Source organism: Pan troglodytes, chromosome 3 (genome assembly GCF_028858775.2).
Source record: "Pan troglodytes isolate AG18354 chromosome 3, NHGRI_mPanTro3-v2.0_pri, whole genome shotgun sequence".
Classification (NCBI taxonomy): domain Eukaryota; kingdom Metazoa; phylum Chordata; class Mammalia; order Primates; family Hominidae; genus Pan; species Pan troglodytes.
Genome location: NC_072401.2, coordinates 7342523 through 7366599, shown reverse-complemented (window position 1 = coordinate 7366599; position 24077 = coordinate 7342523). Strand labels below are relative to the sequence as shown.

Below are 24077 nucleotides of genomic sequence, written 5' to 3'. Positions count from 1 at the left end.
AGCGTGCGCGCCTTCTGTTGCCCCGGGAAACCTAACAGCGTCCTGCCGGGGTCCGCTGCGCTGGCCGAGCCGGGAGGAGATGGACGTCAGCTCTGAGCACACTAAGGACCCCGGCGGGGAAGGCGGAGATGGGGAAAGCCTGGCCGCGTGGCCGTCCAAGATCAAGGCCAGCTCTGGCCCTCCGACCTCTCCCGAACCCGGGGAGCTGGAGTCGGAGCCGGAGGAGGAGGAGGAGGAGGAGGAGCAAGCGGCTTCGCAGGGAGGCACCGCCGCGGACGAGCAGGCCGAGGCCCCGAAAGGGCTAACGGCAGCCGAGGCTGCGGGCGAGGAGGGGCCTGGAGAGCCGGGGAGGCCGGCCGAGCCCCAGCCCGAGCCCGAAGAGCCGGCCGAGGTCGGGGCTGAGGAGCCCTCCCAGCCGGAGTCCGGAGCCGGGCCCGAGGAACTAGAGGCGGAGGCGGGGGCGGAGGAACTGGAGCAGGCGGCAGAGGGGAAGGAAGTCAGGTTCCAGGCCTCTCTGCCGCTGACCAGGATCGATGAGGTAGAGGCTGCTGCAGCCCCGGAGGCCGAGACAGAGCGGGTGGAGGGGGAGGAAGAGGACAAGGAGGAGACGCAGAGAGACGGCGCGGAGAGCAAGGAGAGGGATGGGGAAGGAGGCCCGGCCAAAAGCCAGGAAGAGGGGAAGCGCCTCGATGGAAGGGACGAGTTTGAGGACCTCGAGTGGTCCGAGGAGGTCCAGAAGCTGCAGGAGCAGCAGCTGCGCAGCGACCTCCTGGACCAGTACCGTTCCCTGCTGGTGGAGCGGAACCGCTCCCAGCGCTACAACCTATACCTGCAGCACAAGATCTTCGAGGCGCTGCGCAGAAAGAAGGGCCTGGAGGCCGCTGAGGTGGCTGACCGGGGCGCAGAGGCCGAGGCCCCCGAGAAAGAGCAAGCGTACCTGCGCCATCTGGGCATGCTGGAGGAGCTGAAGAAGCAGCAGGCAGACGACCTGCAGTGGTACCACCAGGAGCTGGGCCAGTTGAAGCAGCAGTGCCAGGAGAAGCTCACCAGGGTGGAGAAGGAGTGGCGACGTTTCCAGGCACTCAAGAAGCAGGTGGTGATGCAGGCCATGGGCAGCTGTCGGATGAGGGGCGGGCGCCAGGCTGCTCTGCGAGAGGTGGAGCAGATCCAGGCGTTGGAGGATAAAAAGGAGAAGGAGATGAGCGCCGTGCGGCTGGAGAACATTCAGCTGAAGCAGAGCCTGGTGCATTTTGAAACCAGGATGAGGACCCAGGAAGACCTGACCCAGGGTCTGCTTCTTATTGACTTTGAACAGCTGAAGATTGAGAACCAAACCTTCAATGAGAAAATTGAGGAACGAAATGAGGAACTTTTAAAACTTCGCAGCAAGGTGACCAACAGTGTGCAAGTAATAACCCACGTGAAGGAAAAGCTGCACTTCATGGACACGGAGAACGCGTGCAAAAAGACACAGCTGGCAGAAATCGAGGCCCAGGTCGCCCTAGGAAGAGACATCCTGACCAAGACGAAGCAAGCTCGAGAGGGGCTGCGGACGGACAACATCAGACTGAATCAGAAGTGCGGGCTTCTAGGCAAGGACTCACTTCTTCGGGACTTGGAAGAAAAGGTGGACAAGACCGAACTGCTCCACCGGCGCCTGGAATCCCTGAAGCGCCACCACGCTGGGCTCACTTTGTCCTGCAGAGGCGTGAGGCAGAAGATCAGGGAGGCCAAAGCCTTTCTCCCTTCTTGACCAGATCGATGAGAAGAGTCTGCAAAACACTTCATCCTCAGGACGTGCCGTCCTGCTTTATTTTACCTTCGTTGCTATTAAAAAGGCCTGTGTCATTTGGGACGGGACTGTATTTTGTATTTATCTCAAATCGTTTTAGCTTCCAAATCAGTGCTGAGCCCAAAACTGGGTTAGGAGTTTTATCTGGGATTGAGCAAAAATAGGTCCAGAAAAGCAAACAAAGGGTGATTTAATGTAACTGACTTCTCATGAAAAACTGTCAAAAGTCTCAAGTCTGAGCAATTCCATAATTTCAATGACGTGATACTAAAGAGTACTGTTCCTCTTTCATATGTAGGAGGGTTTAAAAGTTCAGCGAATGGGCAAGGTACAAAAAAACCCTGTGCATTAAGCTAATTATTAAATTCTTTGGATTTATTAAATTATGTAGTCCCAAGACACTGTTTCAGTTAGAAGCTCACTAATCCCCTTAGATTAATCTTAAGTTTAAGTGATTTTGGGCCGGGCGCGGTGGCTCACCTCTATAATCCCAGCATTTTGGGAGGCCGAGGCGGGCAGATCACGAGGTCAGGAGATCGAGACCATCCTGGCTAACACGGTGAAAACCCCGTCTCTACTAAAAATACAAAAAATTAGCCAGACCTGGTGGCGGGCGCCTGTAGTCCCAGCTACTCGGGAGGCTGAGGCAGGAGAATGGTGTGAACCCTGGAGGCAGAGCTTGCAGTGAGCCGAGATCGCACCACTGCACTCCAGCCTGGGCGACAGAGCGAGACTCTGTCTCAAAAAAAAAATTTTTTTTATTTGTGACTAGCACGAGCTTAGGGGGCAATAAAAATATCCAGGAAACAGGAGAAATGATAAACAGGAGAGGAGCTGATGTTTCTTCATCGTCCCTTTTTCAATGAAAGGGAGTTCAGTCTACTCACTGTTGATGGTTGTTTCTGCTTCAATGACAGTCTTCAACTAATATTATTATTATTATTTTCCTTGGGACAGGGTCTCTGTCTCCCAGGCTGGAGTGCAGTGACAGGATCTCGGCTCACTGCAACCTCCACCTCCTGGGTTCAAGCGATTCTCCCGCCTTAACCTCCCAAGTGGCGGGGATTACAGGCACGGGCCACCACGCCCAGCTAATTTTTGTATTTTTAGTAGAGATGAGGTTTCACCATGTTGGCCAGGCTGGTCTCGAACTCCTGGCCTCAAGTGATACACCTGCCTCGGCCTCCCAAAGTGCTGGGATTACAGGCGTGAGCCACCGTGCCTGGCCTGACAGTGTTCAAGTCTAATGAAACATGTTCTTGGATCCTCTGAAGAAATGCATTAATCTGTACCAAAAAATGAAATTTTGGCCCAGGCGCGGCGGCTCACGCCTGTAATCCCAGCACTTTGGGAGGCCGAGGCGGGTGGATCACGAGGTCAGGAGGTCGAGACCATCCTGGCTAACACGGTGAAACCCCGTCTCTACTAAAAATACAAAAAAAAAATTAGCCGGCGTGGTAGCGGGCGCCTGTAGTCCCAGCTACTCGAGAGGCTGAGGCAGGAGAATGGCGTGAACCCGGGAGGCGGAGCTTGCAGTGAGCCAAGATAGCGCCACTGCAGTCCAGCTTGGGCGAAAGAGCGAGACTCCGTCTCAAAAAAAAAAAAAAAAAAACTGAAATTTTGTTTTCCAGTGAAAACAAAATGACAGTTGTATTGCATGCTTTGCAAGGTGTAAAATATATGACACGGTGGCTGCTGGCATCACAGGAGACAGAGCCTTCTGTATCAGTCTATTTCAGATCTCGACAACAGGGCCCTTGCTATACACGAGTTCATTGAGTATCAAATAGTAAAATGCCCCTTATTCCTTGTGTCAAAAATACCTGGTAGGTCTGTTTCCTTAATGCAATACCAGTGATTATCTTGGAGCTAGGGGCTTGTTTTCATTTCTTCTTAATCCTAGATTGAATTTTGAGATGTGCAGATTTGGGGTTAAACATATTCGCCCATTCCTACACTTAAGTGAATCATAAAAAAATGCAACACGGTTTTTGGTGCTGGCTACCTCTAAGAACGGTGGGAACCCAACTCTGGGCAGGGGACTTGGTCATGAACTTTATCTTTGGATGCCATGATTTTGTGTTTTTTTTTCTTTTTTTTTTCTTTTGAGACGGAGTCTCACTCTGTCTCCCAGGCTGGAGTGCCATGGCATGATCTCGGCTCACTGCCACCTCCACCTCCCGGGTTCAAGCGATTCTCCTGGCTTAGCCTCCCGAGTAGCTGGGATTACAGGCGCCCGCCAACACATCTGGCTAATTTTTTGTATTTTTTAGTAGAAACGGGGTTTCACCATATTGGCCAGGCTGGTCTCAAACTCCTGACCTCATGATCCGGCCGCCTCGGCCTCCCAAAGTGCTGGGATTTACAGGCATGAGCCACCGCGCCCGGCCATGATTTTGTTTTCTGAAGTATGCTCCCTTGGAAGCCAATGAAGGTTGATTAAAATTCCTTTTCTAACTTTCATGGCTCGAATACACTTTTTTAAATCAAACCACTCAAAAGTAGTAATGAGTTAAAAAGCTTTAGGCCGATCGCCGTGGCTCACACCTGTAATCCCAACATGTTGGGAGGTCAAGGCAGGTGGACTACTTGAGCCCAGGAGTTTGAAACCAGCCTGGGAAACATCACAAAACCCTATCTTTATAAAAATACAAAAAGATTAGCCGGGTGTGGTGGTACATGCCTGTGGTCTCAGCGCCTCAGGAGGCTGAGGCTGAGGTGGGAGGATCAGTTGAGCCCGGGGGTGGAGGCTACTGTGAGTAGTGATCGTGCCACTGTACTCCAGACTGGGTAATAGTGAGATCCTGTCTCCAAAAGCTTTGACTTCTGGCTTCCATTCTCACTCACTTATTCATCGACATTTTAGTCTTCCCTCTACGCTTTTCTTCAAAGCCAAAGCAAATCACTGGCAAACAGAACTTCCTGTGTGCCTCAAACTAAAAGCAGGACAGGCCCACTGGGTTCTTCTGTAGTTGGGGAGGCCTCAAGTGGAACTGGCAATGATGCTCCGAGACCTGACCAGGCATGTGGCTTTTGTGATAATGGCGTCCTTTATCTCTTTGGTTTGCTACAGGGAGAATAGGTATTTTCAGCTGGTTTTGACCCACCAGCAATTATCCAGATCCAAGCAAACACTCCCTCACCAGCCTTGAACCCAGTAACAAGCAGATCTCTCAGAGCACAAAGATACAAAGGAGTTTGCCATGGCTTTAAGGTGCAAAGCAAACCTGTCCTAAGTGACTGTATAGTGAGTTACCAATGTTCTCTCAAATTATAGTACCTTATGCTGGAGATGTTACAATTAATTAGAAGGTAATCTTCTGCTAATTATCTCCCACCACAATTCTTTCCAATTCTAGGAGAGTGCTTAATCATGAAATAGCAACACACTCACAAATTGATAATGACTTCTGAAGAATTCTACAGACCCTAACGCAGTCTATCCCCAAAGTCTCATTGAAGAGCTGTTAGTGCCTCCACAGAAGCCTGTGTGCAGCCCCATCTCAGCCTTTGATCTCCTGCTTAGTGATGGTGCACTTAGGTACCTGTTCCCCAGTGAGACAAAGTCCCTGGAAGGCAAAGACTGTTGGTTCATCACCCTCCCTAGTGGCCAGCACAGTACCTGGCATATAAATGGTAATCAGTAAATGCGTTGGATTAATACATTAATATAATGCCCATCTCACTCGTTTTCTGAAAATAAGTATTACTTGAATGCCTATCATGTGTCGGGCACTGGTAAGTCCTGTGTTGGATTCAAAAATAATTCCAGGCAAAAAGAGGATCTCGCAAGACATAGAATCAGTTAAGGAAAATAGCAGAATGGCAGACTTGTAGTCAAAGTAGGAAGACACTACAGGTAAAGAGAGTTGTTCATGCCAGCAGGGAATGCAGCTGCTCCAAATGCAGCAGCTGGGCTAGAAACCTCTGAGACATGATGATTTTTTAAAAGACTGTCATCTCCTCGTCATAAAGTAGAGGACCCAGAAAACGTTGGCACTGAATACATTTTGAGTGAGGTGTTATATAAAATTAGACCTTTCTTGAAAAAATAGGTATGAATCAAAACTGAGACACTGAGGTCTGTCCCCTTCAGTGTTACAGGAAGCTTTCTCTTTTTCAGCAGCAGTAGCAAGAGTAAAGCAGACATCTAATTTGACAGAGCCTGAGGCATCCGAAAAGAAAACACTTTTTTTTTTTTGAGACGGAGTCTTATTCTGTCACCCGGGCTGGAGTGCAGTGGCACGATTTTGGCTCACTGCAACCTCCGTCTCCCAGGTTCACACGATTCTCCGGCCTCAGCCTCCTGAGTAGCTGGGATTACAGGAGCACACCACCACACCCGGCTAATTTTTTGTGTATTTTTAGTAGAGACAGGGTTTCACTATGTTGGCCAGACTGGTCTTGAACTCCTGACCTCGTGATCCGCCCGCCTCGGCCTCCTAAAGTGCTGGGATTACAGGCATGAGCCACCGCGCCCGGCCAAGGAAACACTTTTTCATCGGTAAATGAAAATCTTTTTGCTGACTTAACACATTTGAGATTTAAAATTTATCTAAGTAGAGATATACGCTTTCTTCCTTTATAATAAGTTCATCTGTAGTCGTAATTTAGATTTTGTTCTCCGCTGGCGTGGGGTGCCTGTCCATGAAATATCAGAGTTATTGCACCTCAATTTGGTGCTTTTTGTGCTTTGAACTTTCAGATAGTCTTAATGTCAGAGTGATGAATCGTACAAATGCTATGAATGGAAAGGGCTGCAGGAGGCCATTTCAACTGACTGCATGCCTCCTACTTCCATGCAGTATTCCCTCCAGAGGACTGTCTACTTTTAAATCACCAATGATTAAATATGTACATATTTTATTTTACATTGAATTTCAATTTTTTTTTTTTTTTTTTTTTTTGAGACAGAGTCTCACTCTGTCACCCAGGCTGGAGTGCAGTGGCATGATCTCCACTCACTGCAACCTCTGCCTCCCGGGTTAAAGCGATTCTCCTGCCTCAGCCTCCCAAGTAGCTGGGATTACAGGCACCCATCACCATGCCTGGCTAATTTTTGTATTTTTAGTAGAGACGGGGTTTCACCATGTCAGCCAGGTTGGCCTCAAACTCCTGACCTCAGGTGATCTGCCCACCTCAGCCTCCCAAAGTGCTGGGATTACAGGCGTGAGAAACTGCACCCAGCTAAATATGTACATATTTTAATGAATAAAATTACACCCTCCCTAATTTTTAAATTGACAATGTATTCTAACATTTCACCCACAGGATGCCAAAGGTGAATACGAGGATCTGTCTAGGAGAAGACACAGCTTGTTCCTAAGACCTTGGAATCAGGCTGAGCTGGATTCACCTCTCTTCTGACTGGGACCTGAGACAAAATACTTCAGCTTTCTAAGCCTCAATGTACTCATTTGTAAAATGGGAAAATTTTACTTATAGGAAAAAAAGATCAGAATTTAAAAACAGTATCTTTTCTCTAGGTGGTACAATTAAAAACAACTCTCTTCATGCTTTTCTGAATTTCCAAATTTTATATAATAAACGTACTTAATTTAGGAGGAAAATCCCAAATTAAAAAAAATTCTTAAGTTCAAGAGTATAACTTGAACTTAAACCTTCACACGGTTTCCATGTGAAGCGCATGAGTCTACCAACCCATGGCAACGTTTCTGTGGGTGTTTTTTAAAAATATAATTAGTAGTTCAGCTTATTTTTGTTTGATCTTCATAAGCCAGTGGACAGGGCTGGGTACTTTTTTTAACCTTTGGTAACAGAAAAGAAAAATGAGGCTTAGGGAATTCAAGAAAATTCCCCAAAGTCACAGAGTTCCTAAATGGCAATGACTGGTTATGAGATTTATCTCCAGGGCCCTGTCTTAACCTGTGGCCAGACTGCACCTTAAACTTGGATTTATTTTTGGTTGGAGCAGTTTCTACCAGCAGCTCCAGAGCAGGGCAAGAAGCTGGAGGAACAACGTTTGAGGATAAACTTTGTGAGGTTCTGGAGTCCAGAGTGATGCTTCTGAGTTGACAAGTAACTCCTTTTGTTGTAATGCTTAGGGAGAAGGCAGTTCCCCTCACTCCACATAGAACCCCAGGCAGCTCAGGCATCCTGGAAAATGGGCTTTGGCAGCGAGTCTGGGGAAACAGTGCCTTGGTGTGGCCCTGGCCGGTGCTGCCAGAGCAGGCTGGCTGCAGGCGATGCTCGCGGGAGCCCATGGGGCAGGCCAGCACTCTGGGCCTGAAAGACCTATCTGGCCACTCTAGTTCGTGGCCAGGTTCCTGGTAGGCAGGCAAGGGCCTGAGTCATATGAGCAAATATTTGAGCTTTGTGTTTGTACCACGCGAAGCAGATCCACTGGTTTCCCTGGGAACCCTGCAAGCCTCTCCACGTCCTAACACGGACCCATCTGAGGACTAGCCCTTGGCTCTGAGGCTTCCCTCTGCTGGCCAGCCCCTTCCCTTGGCTCCCCGGTGACCCACAGCTGGTCTCAAGGTCCACACTGCCTCTCCACACCGCACTGGTGCAGCGTTCCGTTCTCTTTGTGCCTTCCTGCCTGGCAGGCTCCACGTCTCGGGGGTGGTTTGTAAACTATCAGCCCCTCTCCCCTGGGCTGCAGCACTCAGGAAAGCATCCCGGCCCCTTTCATGTTTGCACCTCTGCTACCTCTGGGGCAGACATCCCACAGCTCCTGCCACCACAGCCCGTGCTTGGCCCATGAGCCCCATTGGCCCCATCTCTTCCTCTGCAGGTGGTGCCTGCACACAGGAGGCGCTCAAATAAGTAAGTCCAGGCTCCACCCCAGACCTTGCACTTGGAGTTGAGGTCAGCCCTACAAGAACAAGGCTCGCAAAGGCCCCCTCCCCTAGACGGTGTTTCTGACAAGGGCTTGGGAGTCACAAGGCTGGAGTTTGAAACCCAGTTCTGACCACTGTCCGGGTCTATGCACATCCTTCCCTGCGTCTCATCTTTTTTTTTTTTTTTGAGACTGAGTATCGCTCTGTTGCCAGGCTAGAGTGGAGTGGTGCGATCTCCAACTTCCGCCTCCCGGGTTCAAGCAATTCTGCCTCAGCCTCCTGAGTGGCTGGGATTACGGGCATGTGCCACTACACCCAGCTAATTTTTTTTTTTTTTTTTTTTTTTTTTCAGCAGAGACAGAGTTTCACCTTGTTGGCCAGGAAGTTCTTTATCTCTTGACCTCGTTATCCACCCGCCTCAGCCTCCCAAAGTGCTGGGATTACAGGCGTGAGCCACCCCGCCCTGCCGTGTCTCATCTTTAAAATGGGGCAATAGCCCTGTCTTCCGCAGAGCAGCTGCAGAGATGACTCACAGGCAGCACTCGGCCCAGCACCTGGCATGGCTGTGACTGCTGCCACCATCACGCCTGTGGCCCGTCCTCTCACCATGGCCTGCAGAGAACGCATAGGAGATAACAGTGGCCCAGAGAGGAGAGCAGCCACTGAGGGAGAGGCGGGAGAGCGGGCAGCCGCCATCTGCTCTGGGGAGAGTGCTATGGAGCACACATAAGGATTTTCCTGGGAGCAAGGGGCCAGAAGAGAAAGCTGCCCTAGGCTCTGCCCCACCAGCCGGGAGCCTCCTGCCTCGGGAAGCGGAGCGATGCCCACCCACACGGCGGGCCCTGTGTTACCCAGTTCTCAGCGGCTTCGCGGAGCCTTCCACCACACAGCCACAGCCTCCTGAGACCACACCACTGACCCCCACCTCATGCCACCCCACTGCCCGCTGGGGAGACAGACCTCAGTGCCTGATTCATGGGCTTCTGAGAAGGTTCTGAAGGGAACATGGAGAGCCCCTGGTTCTGTGGCTGGCACAGAGTAAAAGCACCAGCTGCACGCCAGGAAGGGTGCTGCAGGACCAGGAAGGAGCAGTGGGTAGGGGCTAGCTCGAGAGGGGGTACAAGGTTGCGACTCCCTCCAACCTGCAAGGGGCACACTCAACTCTCGAATCCCTTCACTCAACTACCACTGCACCATCCTGTTATTAACCAGTCTGATAAATGGATCTTAAGATATTCAAACAGCATCATGCTCAAAGTGAGAACTTCAACTTTAAACAAACGATGGTGAACATAAGTAACAATTTTACATTGACTTTTATTTAATAAAACCACGTATTTACAATTCAAAAAAGTCCTACTTTGATACACTTTACTAAATAAAATTAAAGGTTAACTGTACAAGCAATTAAAACATGATATGTAGCAAGTGTTATCAGGAGTTTTCAGCAAACTATTTAAAATAGTCAAAAACTGAGCAGTTAAAAAGTACCTTCTGAAGTGAATGCCGTTTCTAAATGGGATCCCAATGCCTGGCGGGAGAGGCAGCCTCACTCTACTGTGCAGGCTGGACAAAGGTCCCGGACCTCAAGTCTTAGACTGTGAGAGTCAACGGCATGTGAAGTGGAGTGTGCAGACCTCTGGAGAAGCAGCATGTCAATGTCTCATTTCCAGTTTACTTAAACCACACACAGAGGCAGCCTCTACACTTGCCAACAGTCTCTGTGCCAAGGTGTTAAGGGACCCTGGCCGGGGACTCAGAACTTAGAACTTTCTGGCCTCTGAAGAGGACCCATGAAACTGGCGAGACCTCATGTGAGCCCTGAACAGGTCATACAAGCCACTTCTGAACTAAGATTGGGAAGGTGTTCCACACTGGCATGGGATCCTGTTCAGAAGCGGAATGCATCGTAGTGCTATCTGGAGAGACTGATGTGAAACTGCTTCACCAGGAACACGCAGGGCTGGGCGCTGAAGACACAGAAGATCCCCAGGGGCAATCTGAACACACTGCACAAGGCCCTTTGCCGCGCCACCTTCTGTATGACTTAAGGAACATCTTTATGTACAGTAAGAAAATATATACATCTTTAAGGAACGGAACGCCCATATCATGAACAAAAATAAGTACATCTGCGAGGACAACAGCGCACAGGCCTCAGGCGGCCCCTCCCACAGGCCCAGCTCAGACCGGATTACATTCAACATCTTGATGTCAGGAAATGGCTACGTCTGGAGGCCACCGGGACCCCCCGTGAAGACAGGATGACTCCTCCGAGAGGAGGTGAGTCAGCATTTAAAGGCCGAGGCAGAAGGTGGTCTCCACGATGCTCTGCAGCCTCCCTGGAGATTCAGCTGAGATGTAGGGGCAGAGTCCGGGAAACATGACACATGATAGTGCTGGGAAGGAGGGCAGGGGACAGCCACTGGCTCAGCAACTTGCTCCTGCACCTAGAGGAGCATTAGCGGGTATGGCAGACATAAAAAGTCCAGAAAACGAATGCCAGCTCGGCTTTCCTTCCCCAGCCCCTGGCCCAAGGCTCCTGTTACAAGCTATACAGACCGAGCCAAACAGCCCTCAACATCAGAAATGAGATCAGCCTGGGGACACCCCCTGGGGTGGGAAGTGTGGCTGAGAAGGGCCGTGGAGTGCAGACCACCCCAAGGCACACATGTACGCATGACTAACCAAGCCCGTGACCGGGTCCGCAGAATGCTCCCCAGGACCAGCCTGCCAGCGGACCGCCACATGGGCCCTGCTTCCAGACACTGGTCTGCCCTTTAGACTGCGCAGCTGCAAAATGGTTCATTTCTGTGATTCTGGATAATCAAAGTCCTCACACAAAGTTCTACAATTAGTCAAGGAAAAGACAGAACAAAAAATTTGCCAATGACCCTGGGAAAGTCAGCTAAAATGGGGAGGCTGATGGTCCAGTATGAGCATCTGACGAGATTGTCTAGGCTGTTAGACGTGTGTTGCTCGCTCCTCCGTCTGTACAACGGGTCATGAAGCACACGTTCTAAAGTCAAATGTGTGAGGGACTCACTGGCACTTAGGATGGGTCCAGCTGTGCAGGGCTCAAAGGCAGAGAGGAGCCACTGCTGGCACAAGGGGCCACCTCCCCCACACGTGCTGTTCTGGGCTGCTGCCCCGGCCTCCACCGAACAGGCAGGTGGGAGAGGGCCCAGCCACACATCTCTTTCTCTACCCTTTTACTTACAGGGGGCTGATTCCACTCTGTGTTCTCTCCGCTTTTAAGCCTATCTCTATTGCCACAGGGCTTCCTCGCAAATAGCTCCTCCTCTCGAACTTCCCACCTCCGCAGGACCGATGCCAGGGAGCAGTCTCCCGGAGCGCAGTCCCACTGGAGCCCACGTGTGCACCTGCAGCCTCTACACTGTGACTGTGTCAAGGCAACATGGCCCAGTGCTCACCTGCAGGCTGGGTCGATGCCCAGGTATCCACAAACACACATCAGTGGCCATCCTCAGAGAGCCCCTGTTCCTTTAATGCTATCTTTCGTAGGTGAGTTTTAGAAACGTGACCTCCAGCTCTGGAAAAACTATCTCAATAACTCAATCAGCGATCCCTTTCTTATCGAAAACATGTAAATATCAGCCAAAGCATCTCAAGTCTCCCAAATAACATCTCTCATGCATCCTGGCTAAGACTGTAACATACTTCCCAGTCGTTGACATAGAAACATTACAATTTAATTAGCTTTTGCTGAAATAAAGGAGTGGGGGTGAGCCACTGCCCATCGTTCAACTGTGCAGCAGATGCAGTGGCTGGCTGTGGTCCGCAGCAGCTCATCCTTCCACTGAGCTGCTTAAGGCTAAGCCTTGGTTTAATTCTTTAAAAGTTTTTGTGTTTGTTTTGTTTAAGGCCAACTCCAGTGTTAGGAATCAAACTTAAAGAGCGTCTGTTCTTCTCGGCTGCCCGGGTGTCAGTCGGAAACAACAGAGGGGCCGCGGCATGGGGCTCTGATTGGTGCCGAGTGCGAGTTCCCGCTGCAGCCTCAGTGTCGGAGGGACGGACTTCCCTTCTCCATTTCCCGGCTGTCTTTCTGCAATGCAGTCAGTACCTAGAAGTCACAGGGAAGACAGCTGAGGTTAACTTACCACGCACACAGATCCTGACAGCAGCGATGCAGAGACAGCAGTAGCCTCCTAACAGGGTCCCCGGGCTCCCCACTTCCACTGCCTCCAACCCTCCAGGGTCTTCCGCTCCTACGTCCTGTGTGGTCTTTCCAACATGGACACCTGCCCGTGCCCTCTCTGGCCTGGTGAGCTAGCTGCACTCCTTCCAGCCGGCCACAGAATCCACGTCAAAGCACAGCTGGGGGCCTCACTGGGGTCCTGCAGTGGCCACCCAGGAAGCCCAGGCCTGAATGCTAGGATGCTAATAAGCTCTGTGCCCATCCCGCTGCACTCCTGCCACCCTGTTCCTCCTCCACCAGGAAGCCTGCCACCTGAGAAGGCCTCAAGGCACTGGTTCCTCTTGCCTGCCTTCCTGAGCTCACCCAGAGCCTGCTCCCTCCTCTGTTCTCACAGTTCTTGGTCAACATCCTTCTTTTTCTTCTTTTTGAGATGGAGTCTCGCTCTGTCACCCAGGCTGGAGTGGAGTGGCGCCATCTCGGCTCACTGTAATCTCTGACCCCCGGGTTCAAGAGATTCTTCTGCCGCAGCCTCCTGAGTAGCTGGGACTACAGAGGTGTGCCACCACGCCTGGCTAATTTTTGTATTTTTAGTACAGACAGGGTTTCACCGTATTGGCCAGAATGGTCTCGAACTCCTGACCTCATGATACGCCCACCTTGGCCTCCCAAAGTGCTGGGATTACAGGCTTGAGCCACCATGCCAGGCCAACACCCTTCTTTTAAAAGATATTCCATGCCATTGTGGCTGCTTAGCAATTGCAGCAACACTAACAGGCTGCATGCCAAGCAGAGAACTCTGCCAGCGCTTCGCGCCCAGCACCCGCTTAGCCCACGCGACAAACTCTGGAAGGCTAATGCCCCAACATGAGGGGCCTGAACAACAGACATGTACGGAAGTGACGTGCTCAAAGTCCAAGGGTGAAACCAAGACAATCTTGGTAACACAGTGCTACCTGCCTGGGGCCAGGAACCATGCCACTTTGAGTCACAAATTTAAAAGTAAAAGCATTTTGGTTTCAATTAAGGTGCAGAAAAGGAATAATGGCAGATAAAGTCCCCCTGCATCTTGAAGTAAATGGGTTGCTGGCTCAACATAAACATTTAGTCATTTTGAAAAAGCTCATGGCTGGGCATGGTGGCTCATGCCTGCAATCCCAGCACTTTGGGAGGCCAAGGGAGAAAGATCACTTGGGCCCAGGAGTTTGAGACCAACCTCAGCAACAAAAAAGCAAACAAATCTCTACAAAAACAAACAAACAAATATTGGCTGGGTATCATGGCACATGCCTGCAGTCCCAGCTACTTGGGAGACTGAGGTGGAAGAATTGCTTGAGCCCCGGAGGTTGAGGCTGCAGTGAGCTGTGATCGCACCACTGCACTCCAGTCTCGGCAATGAGAGTGAGACTCTGTCTCAAAAAAAAAAGAAGGAAAAAGAAAAAGAAAGCTCACCAGTGTCTTAACCTTAAGCACAGGATTTGAGAGAAATGTGCATGGACCACAAGTCCCATGAGACCTGAACTGTATAAAAGTTACTGATGCCTGGACTGGGTGTGGTGGCTCACGCCTATAATCCCAGCACTTTGGGAGGCTGAGGTAGGTGGATCGCGAGGTCAGGAATTTGAGACCAGCCTGGTCAACATGGTGAAACCCCGTCTCTACTAAAAATACAAAAATTAGCTGGGCATGGAGGCGGGTGCCTGTAATCCCAGCTACTCGGGAGGCTGAGGCAAGAGAATCGCTTGAACCCGGGAGGCAGAGGTTGCAGTGAGCCAAGATTGCGCCACTGCACTCCAGCCTGGGCAACAGGGTGGAGACTCCGTCTCAAAAAAAAAAAAAAAAAAAACTGACAGCACGTCACTGATGCCCAAGCCCCCCACCCCCATCATCAGACTAACTCCTATCACCATCCCATTAATAACAATGTCCTACGGTCAAATAATCTGACCCAGTTTTAACCAATAGTTTTTACCTAGTCCCTAAAATGCAAGGATCAAAATGGCTCATCTGGGTTTAATCATTTCCTGTGTATGTGGGTGTGCAGTATGTGGATACGCAGGGAGTGACCTGCACCTGTACGTGGGTGTGTATGTGCATGTGAGGTGTGTGGGTGTGTAATGTATACGTGTGGGTGTGATGTGTGGGGTGACGTGTGTGTGGGGCTGTGATAGGTGTAAGTGGGGGGTGATCTGTAGGTGTGTGTGTGGGTATGCAATGTGTAGGTGTGTGATGTGTGCACGTTATGTGTGGGTGTGTGTGGGGTGATGTGTAAGTGGTGATCTATGTGTGGGGGGTGGGCAATGTGTGTGTGGGGGGTGATCTGTGGGTGTGGGTAACTGTGGGGTGATTGTGTATGTGTGTGATTGTGGGTGACTGGGTGTGCAATGTGTGTGCGTGGGGGTGATCTGTGTGTGTGTAGGTATGACTGTGTGGGGTAAATGTGTATTTAAGGGTGTGTGATATGTGTAGGGGGTGATTGTGTATGGATGTGTGATGTGTGTGGGGTGGACTGTGTATGTGGGTGTGTGATGTGGGGGGGGTGATTGTGTGTGGTTGTGTGATGTGTGGGGGGTGATTGTGTGTGGGTGTGTGATTGTGTGGGGTGATTGTGGGGGTGTGTGATGTGTGTGGGGTGATTGTGTGCGGATGTGACTGTGTAGGGTAATTGTGTATGCGTGGGTGGGTGTGTGATGTGTGTGTCGGGTGATTGTGGTGTGTGGTGATTGTGTATGTGTATGTGATGTGTGTGTGGGGTGACTGGGTGTGTGAGGTGTAGGGGTGTGACTGTGTGGGTGTGCAATGAGTGTGCGTGGGGGTGATCTGTGCGTGTCTATGTGTGGGGTGACTGTGTATATGTGGGTGTGTGGGGGGTGACTGTGGGTGTGTGAGGGGGTGAATGGATGTGCAATGTGTGTGCGTGGAGGTGATTGTGTGTGTGGGGTGATTGTGTACGTATAGGTGTGTGATGTGTGTGGGGGGGGTGATATATGTATATGCCATAAAACTCTCCCCCAGTGGGAAATGTTACAGGACAAATGACCTGTTTTTTTGGGCTTTTTTTGAGATGGAGTCTCACTCTATTGCCCAGGCTGGAGTGCAGTGGCATGATCTTGGCTCACTGCAACCTCTGCCACCCAGGTTCCAGCAATTCTCCTACCTCAGCCTCCCAAGTAGCTGGGATTGCAGGCGCCTGCCACCGTGCCCGGCTAATTTTTGTATTTTTAGTAGAGATGGGGTTTCACCATCTTGGCCAGGCTTGTCTTGAACTCCTGACCTCGTGATCCACCTGCCTCAGCCTCCCAAAGTGTTGGGATTACAGGCGTGAGCCACTGAACCTGGCCAACCTGTTTTTTGTTTTGTTTTGTTTTGTTTTAAGACAGGGTCTTGCTCTGTTGCCTAGGCTGAAGCACAGTGGCACAATCACAGCCCACTGCAGCCTTGACCTCCCAGGCTCAAATGGTCCTCCCATCTCAGCCTCCCTAGCAGCCGGAACTACAGATATACGTCACCATGCCCAGCTAATTTTTGTATTTTGTGTAGAGACGGGGTCTCACTATGTTGCCCAGGCTGGTCTCAAACTCCTAGGCTCTAGTGATCCCCCAACCTTGGCCTCCCAAAGTGCTGGGATTACAGGTGTCAGCCACTGTGCCCAGCCTAAATGACCTGTTTCCTTTGACAAATAAAGGCAAGCAAGAGAGGGCTAAAAAGTGAGAAGTGGCGTGGCATAGGTATTACAGAGGCTTAACAGAGCTTTCAAACAATCACAAGGCATAGACTTTATTTAGATCTTGATTCCAACCAACTATAAAGCCATTTATGACATCTGAATTTGAAAACTGGATATCTGATGATAGGAAGGAGTTAGTAGCTGAGTGGTAACGGTATTGCAGTTATGTTAAAAGAGCCCATATGAGTCAGAGATCGCTAACACCAACAGGTGACACGGTGCCTGGGACTCGCTTCAATATGGTGGGAAGGGGAGAGGTGGGAGGCAGCTCCAACAGCTGCTGCGCTTCCACAGTCACGGACACTGCAGAGCAGGCGTGTGGGGTGCATTATTTTATGCTGTTCTAGTTTTGTAAATATCTTAAATCTTCCATTAATTAAAAAAAAAGTTAAATCAAGAACAGACATTTCGGGGGGCTGAGGTGGGATGGTCACCTGAGCCTGGGAGGCGGGGGCTGCACTCCAGCCTGGATGACACAGCGAGACCCTCTCTCAAAACAAAGAAATCCCCCAGGCATGGTGTAGCACGTACAGAAAAGGAAAAGTCTTCATAGACGTCAATCAACAAGGACTTCAAACCAATGCTGAGTGTATGCAGGATCAAGAACCCAAACTGGTTTTTTCTTCCTTTTTAGTATGACAAAGACTCGGAACAGAAAATGCAGGTCAATCCCACAGAGGACAGGACCTAGGAGGGATGCCTGGAGGGAAGCCAAGGGATACGGACTATCCGCGCCGCTGTTTGGGGCACTCAGCCCAGAGAGGGCACAGCAGCGCATGGGAAGACCCAGGAGGGACCCGTGCCCTCCTCTCTGGGCCTCCCTTTGTTGTAAGAGTGGGGTAATCCCACTTCCTTCTCAAGGACACACACAAAAGCCTGCCACAGGGCATGGCCACGGGGCTCAGTAAGTGGGTCCACTTTGCTTTCTGTCTCTGGCATTATTTTTTTTAAAAAGGAGGGGACGTGGCTTACAAAGTACTTTCTAACATGTAAAGAGCACTATAATGATAAAAGTGCTGACCCTCCCAATGCCACTGCAGAAGAGGTGGGAAGGCTTTCATTATCCACACCCCATCCAGCTGACAGAAACCCAAAGAGGAGGCGACCTGCCAAGACGCCCTGTGGCACAGCCACGTCTCCACCCAGCCTCCCTCAGTTCCAGCCCAGGGACTGCATCAAAGGGGCTACGTCCTCAGACAGCACTTTACGTAGGGGCCTTCCTGAGTCGCGCCTCTTGCCAGCTACGCTGTGGGAAGCCAAGAACACAAAGCCCGCTGACCTGAGCCCACTTCTTGTTTCGGCTCTGCATCTGGATCGTGGCGATGGAGGCAAACAGCTCCTCGGCGGGCAGGTCCTCGGGCAGCCGGGTCAGGAACTGGGCCATGTGGATGAAGTCCATCTTGGTCAGGATGTCCTCGAACAGCTTCAGGATGCCCAGGGCCGTACGGAACAGGAACTCTTCCCCATCGCGACAGAACACGTCCCAGATACGACAGGCCAGGTCGAGGGGCAGAGATTTACTATATAAGGTAAAGATCCTAGGGGGTAAAAGTTGGAATTTTTCAGATTTTGAATCTCTCCTAACAAAGAAAGAACAGTGAATTCCAGTCTGATTCCATGAAAAACACTCCCCTAGTCACTTTCAGGCAACAGCTGGGGCCAGAGCCAGGCCTGCACTCACATTGAAGGGTAATTCTAACATCGCTCAGGACACAGCACTATCAGCGTCCGCACAGAATCATGCAGCACACAGCTTCCGAATGACTGACAGCAACGACTCCTGCCTGCAAGGAATATGTGCTGAGCCCCTACTGTGTGCTCACCCTGTGGGGGCAGGCATCCTGTCTTAGGGACCGCTGTACCCCGTGCCACCCACAGAGCAAGCGTACGATAGGTGCTCCTCCTGGCTATGGGGCTCAATGCTGGCGCCACTGCACAGGTTCCCCTCGCCCTGGGAGCATGCACGAGGCTCCTTCCTCCTCTGGGTGCCCTCAGGCTCCTGGTCCCCAGCCTGGTGCTCATCATGGCACACCCTAGCTCCACATCTAGTGCCCTGTCCGGCAATCTCTGCTGAATTCCAACGCCCTGTCTGCGGCAGGACTTCCCAGACGCTCCTGGCTCTCAAAACCTGCCCAACACTGACAGTGCTCGGTACAGGTGGGGATCCCCAGCTGGGTGAGGACATCTCCACCCCTCCTGGAGGACCTCTCTTCCAGAGTTCAGTATTTCCTGTGCTGGCACAGAGACAGTGCTGGGCCCACACAGCCCCTGAACTGCAGGCACTAGACTCGGCCTGAGGGGCTGACTCGGTCAGGAGGTCAGGCCACTAAAGCTTCCACAGTGTGACCCTGACTTTCCCATAACAGATTCCACAGAAAATCCCGCACACTGGTCAACCTGCTCACAAGTGACAGGGGCATGGGTTCTGTCCACAGTGGACTCCGGCCGGGGGGTGCTCCATTAGATGCAGCCTGTCCTCCAGGTCCCGAGGACATGCAGTTATGGACGTGCATTGCACAGAGCCCACAGCTCCTAGATGAGAGCAGGAATGTTCCAGGCTGTCCCTCGTCAGAACCTTCTAACAGTAAAGGTCCAGGAAGGACTAAAAATCTAGACTTCATTCAACTCAGAGGAGGGAACGGAGAGCCAGATGACAGGGAAAACCCGCACCTAGAGGAAGAGCAGAAGCTGGGCGCACACCGGGCGCTGTGTGCTATGTGAGCCCCTCCGGAAGGACACCCTATGCGTCAGGAAATGCCCGGGAGACGTGCTCTCTCATCTCACTACACCTGACAGAACCGCGCCTCAGGACAACAGCTAAACGGACCCAGGTCTCACCATCAGTAAGTCCCGAGCCAGACTCTGAACCTGACTCCAACGCCCACGCTCTGATGTCTGAGCCTCAGCACACACCATGAGGCAGCAGCACCGTCGCAGGCTTGGTAGGAAGCTTGATTCTAAAATCACAAGCCTTCAGCCCGAGCTTCTTGCTATTTCAAAACCAGAAAACCATTTCACCACCTGGTCTAGAAAGTACAGTTCAAGAAAGAACAAAGAGATCTTTTGTTTCCTTAGTCTAGAGAATATTCTCAATTGTACCTGGAGAGCACGCTTGTTAACTCTATGAGAAAGGGCAGGAGAGTCCACTCGGCCTGCACTACTATCTCTGTGTGCCCACTCACACATGGAAATCAGACTCTCCCTACATCTGCTAAAAAGCAGAGTCCTGAGAAAAAAACGGATGGGGAAAGACGACAATGTTTTTTGTTTTGTTTTGTTTTTTTCTTGAGATGGAGTCTCACTCTGTCGCCCAGGCTGGAGTGCAGTAGTGGTGCGATTTCGACTCACTGCAACCTCCACCTCCCAGGTTCAAGCAATTCTCTGCCTCGGCCTCCCAAGTAGCTGGGATTACAGGCGTCCACCACCATGCCCGGCTAATTTTTGTATTTTTAGTAAAGATGGGGTTTCACCATCTTGGCCCGGCTGGTCTTGAACTCCTGACCTCGTGATTCACCTACCTTAGCCTACCAAAGTGCTGGGATTACAGGCGTGAGCCACCACGCCCAGCCAAAACAACAGTTTTTATATAGTTTATACACATACATATTTTATATATATAGTCATATAGTTTTTAATAGCAGAGAACAAAAGAGATTTCTACAATGTACCCCCCCAAGCCCAAAGAACTAAAGTTTGTTCTTTTTTTAATTTAACATAATATTCTTAAGCTGAGATTTATGTGTGAGTCTCCATAAGTTACTCTAGACAGGTAATGAACTTTATAAAATTAAGTCACCACTGGAATGACCCAGAATGCCATTCACTATGCCCACGATGCCCCCTGCTCTGCATTTCCATGAGACAAACCCATTTCCAATCCCATGAGCTTCCACCTCCTGGCCATGCTTACTGCTGACGCCGTGCTGCGACCATGCCTGGCTCCTCACTGCAGCCTCTGGGCTTGTTCCTGGCATCAGCCTCTGTCCCCTGCAGGCTCTTCCCACATGCTGTGTGTCACTATTTCTTGGAAGGTCATTTCCTGACCCTCAGGCTGGACCAAGTTTCCTTGAAACGTTCACGCTGCACTGCACGCACCCTCCTTCATGAGGCCCTGGCATTCTTCATCTTCCTTTACACTGAGCCAGTGAAGGGACGCTCTTGACACTCCTGGACACTTCCCTCTGCCTTGCACACCATCCTGCCTCTTCTGGGCCTTGCAGGCTCTGGCAGGCCTCTCAGCAAGCAGCTCCCAGGCCCTCTGCCCCAGTCAGGGCTCCCCATGGCCTCTCCAGCCCCTGGACTCCACTCCAAGAGCTCCGCACCGTCCTAAGCCACTTCTGTCCCCTGCTCCAGGCTGGAAGTGCCTCAAGGGCAGACACCCCGCCCCACAGTCTTGAACTGAGGCTCCTCTTCTCCCATTCTCTCCTCCAGCAGGGACTGCTCAGAGGTGCTCCCACATCATTATCAGGAGCTTCCAAATGTGGGCTGTATTTTAAACCACATTTAGATTTGAAAGCCAGCCGTGAACAGGCCACTGAAGGGGTACACCAGGCTCTGTCCTGGCCCCAAAGAAGCCCTGCCATGGGATCAGAACCAGTCGGAACAAGGGGGCTACTGTCCACACGGCCCTCCTGGTTCAAGGTCCCCCTTCCCCTGCTGCCCTCAGGCTCACAGAAGCAGGACGGGAAGGGCCCCTTGGCCTTCCCAGAGACGGCTCACTACTCCACCCACGGTCGGAAGACAGAATTCAAGGGTTTTTCTCTCCCAAAAGATGTTTACGTTTTGCCTCTGACCACTGCATATTATTGCGCTGTAGATCAAAAATGGTATTTTTTTAAAAGTAATAAATAAAAGTATGTTTTTAAAAGTTAAAAAAAAAAGTAATTTCAAGTACAACTTCAACTAATGCAAAATAACATAATTCTTCTCTTTTCTTTTTGTTAAGACAGGGTCTCACTGTGTCGCCCAGGCCAGAGTGCAGTTGCACAATCACGGCTCACTGCAACCTAGACTTCCTGGGCTCAGGTGACCCTCCTAGCTCAGCCTCCTGAGTAGCTCAGACTACAGGCACACACCACCACACCGGCTAATTTTTAAGTTATTTGTAGAGATAGGGTCTCACTGTGTTGCCCAGACTAGTCTTGAACTCCTGGGCTAAAATGATCCTGTCACCTCAGCCTCTCAAAGTGCTGGGACTACAGGCATGAGACACCGCACCCAGCCCAAAATGATATATTTCTATGTCGCTAAACAAATGACGTGTCTCTCAGCTTAGAAAAGACCCCAGACAAAAGCTGCGTATCTGTTTCCCCCATGATACGTGAGGGAGGAAAGGGGCAGTTTTTGCTGATGCGTCTTCACAACTTCCAGAAAATTCTTACCTAGCCGGGTCTGTTCCGCCTGCTTGTCTGAGCTTGCTAGAGGCAAGGAAGCACCATGGGGTAAGGACGAGGGCAGTTCAGGGCTGTCGTGAAGGAGGAAGACGGCATCCACGGAACAGAACTGGCCTCTGCCCTGTCTACTAATGAGGGCCCCGGGCTGCACACAACAGAAAGTGCTCGCTTCATACATTTTTACAGGGACTGTTCAACTGAATCCTTGTTACAACCCCAAAAGGAGGTACAACAGTCTTTTCCATTTTACAGAGGAGGACAGTACAAATAAAGGGAGATTAGCTGGGCATGGTGGCATGCGCCTGTAATTCCACCTACTCGGGTGGCTGAGGCAGGAGAACTGCATGAGCCTGGGAGGCGGAGGCTGCAGCGAGCCGAGATCGCACCACTGCACTCCAGACTGGAAAGAGTGACAATACGTCTCAAAAAGAAAAGAAAACAAAACAAAACAAGAAAAAACTCAACCAAATAAAGGGAGGCTGTGGAAAAGCAGATCTAGCTTAAAGTAAAAGGGAAAGTCACCGGGTAGTCTCACCCATTAAGAAGCCAAAACCAGCGACTTGGACCTTCAAGGCCCAACATTACCAATTTCTAGCTGTGTCCCCATTTTCCCAACCTGACCAGCTGCTAAGGAGGAGCCCTCACCCCCAGGATGGCTCATGAATGGCACTCAGCCCCTCCCCCAACCACGGGGCTCCCTGTATTCCCAGAAACATCAACAGTTAGATTAGACAGTGCTAGGTAAGAACAGAGTTACTACTGAGCCTCATTAGATTTTGTGAAGCTTAAATAAAGCAACATTAAACTCCGAACACACAATCCCATTTGTTAAAAGTTGGAGATGGTTACTTAAGACTCAGTTCAAACTTAGTTAAACCCATAAACTGCGCTCACCTTGATTCTGAAAGCAATTAGACATATATCCAGCTCTGTGCCCCAGAGTCCTCCCTAACCTGAGCCCAGCAGAGTTTACATACCCACCTCTGTGCCCCAGAGTCCTCCCCAACCTAAGGCCAGAGGAGTTCACATACCAACGTCTGTGCCCCAGAGTCCTCCCTGACCTGAGCCCAGCGGGGTTCACATACCCACCTCTGTGCCCCAGAGTCCTCCCCAACCTAAGGCCAGAGGAGTTCACATACCAACGTCTGTGCCCCAGAGTCCTCCCTGACCTGAGCCCAGCGGGGTTCACATACCCACCTCTGTGCCCCAGGGTCCTCGCTAACCTGAGCCCAGCGGGGTTCACATACCCACCTCTGTGCCCCAGGGTCCTCCCTAACCTGAGCCCAGCGGGATTCACATACCCACCTCTGTGCCCCAGGGTCCTCGCTAACCTGAACCCAGCGGGGTTCACATACCCACCTCTGTGCCCCAGAGTCCTCCCAGACCTGAGCCCAGCGGGGTTCACATACCCACCTCTGTGCCCCAGGGTCCTCGCTAACCTGAGCCCAGCGGGGTTCACATACCCACCTCTGTGCCCCAGAGTCCTCCCTAACCTGAGCCCAGCGGGGTTCCAGTCTTTCTGTCCCAGCACTTGGCAGGGGCCAAGAGACATGAAGTAAATATCATGAGCACCGCGTGAGAATGCAGGCTCCCACTTCAGCCAGGCCAAGGTGTGCCAACGATGCACAGGCTGCTGCCCCTCCCTTCGAGCAGGTCCCCAGTGTAGGCAGGGGACGCTCCTCCCTCCTCCACACGCCCATAAAGACCCAGCCTACGCCAGACGTGCTCAGCACGATGCTCCCGGCTCCTAAGGCACTCTTGGGGCAACCTGTACCCCAGAACTGAAGGGCCAGAGATGACCCAAGTGCAAGAGGCAGCGGAAACGGAAACCTCCCAACAGTCACTCCCCCTTGAACCTTTCCTTTAAAATGGAAACTCGAGCTGGGCGCGGTTGCTCACGCCTGTAATCCCAGCACTTTGGGAGGCCTAGTTGGGAGGATCACGAGATCAGGAGATCGAAACCATCATGGCTAACACAGTGAAACCCCATCTCTACTAAAAATACAAAAATTAGCTGGGGGTCGTGGCGGGCGCCTGCAGTCCCAGCTACTCAGGAGGCTGAAGCAGGAGAACGGCGTGAATCCGGGAGGCGGAGCTTGCAGTGAGCCGAGATCCACCACTGCACTCAAGCCTGGGTGAAAGTGCGAGACTCCATCTCAACAACAACAACAACAACAAAAAAAGATGGAAACTCCAGGCAATGACA

The 24077-nt window shown here is 51.2% G+C and overlaps 2 protein-coding genes across 14 annotated transcripts in view; one reads left to right on the top strand and one right to left on the bottom strand.

Annotated features, from left to right (window-relative positions):
• Window positions 1-33: 33 nt before the first annotated feature.
• Window positions 34-1865, top strand: CFAP184 (cilia and flagella associated protein 184). The gene is given in 1 exon segment (NM_001328281.1): window positions 34-1865. A coding segment is annotated over 1 exon segment (1674 nt). The 5' UTR covers window positions 34-79; the 3' UTR covers window positions 1754-1865.
• An 8027-nt stretch (window positions 1866-9892) lies between these two features.
• The window catches only part of TBC1D14 (TBC1 domain family member 14), a 122177-nt gene continuing 107992 nt past the window's right edge, over window positions 9893-24077 (bottom strand). For 9 of the 13 annotated variants that reach the window (XM_003950284.5, XM_063809350.1, XM_526514.8 and 6 more), the window contains 2 exons: window positions 17758-18016; window positions 9893-12679 (listed from right to left, as the gene is read on the bottom strand). In XM_003950284.5, the coding sequence (XP_003950333.1) occupies window positions 12614-12679; window positions 17758-18016 (325 nt within the window). In that variant the 3' untranslated portion in view covers window positions 9893-12613. The remainder of the gene's footprint in view (window positions 12680-17757; window positions 18017-24077) is intronic. The other 4 variants (XM_054682745.2, XM_016951272.4, XM_063809353.1 and 1 more) reach the window with 1 other exon arrangement.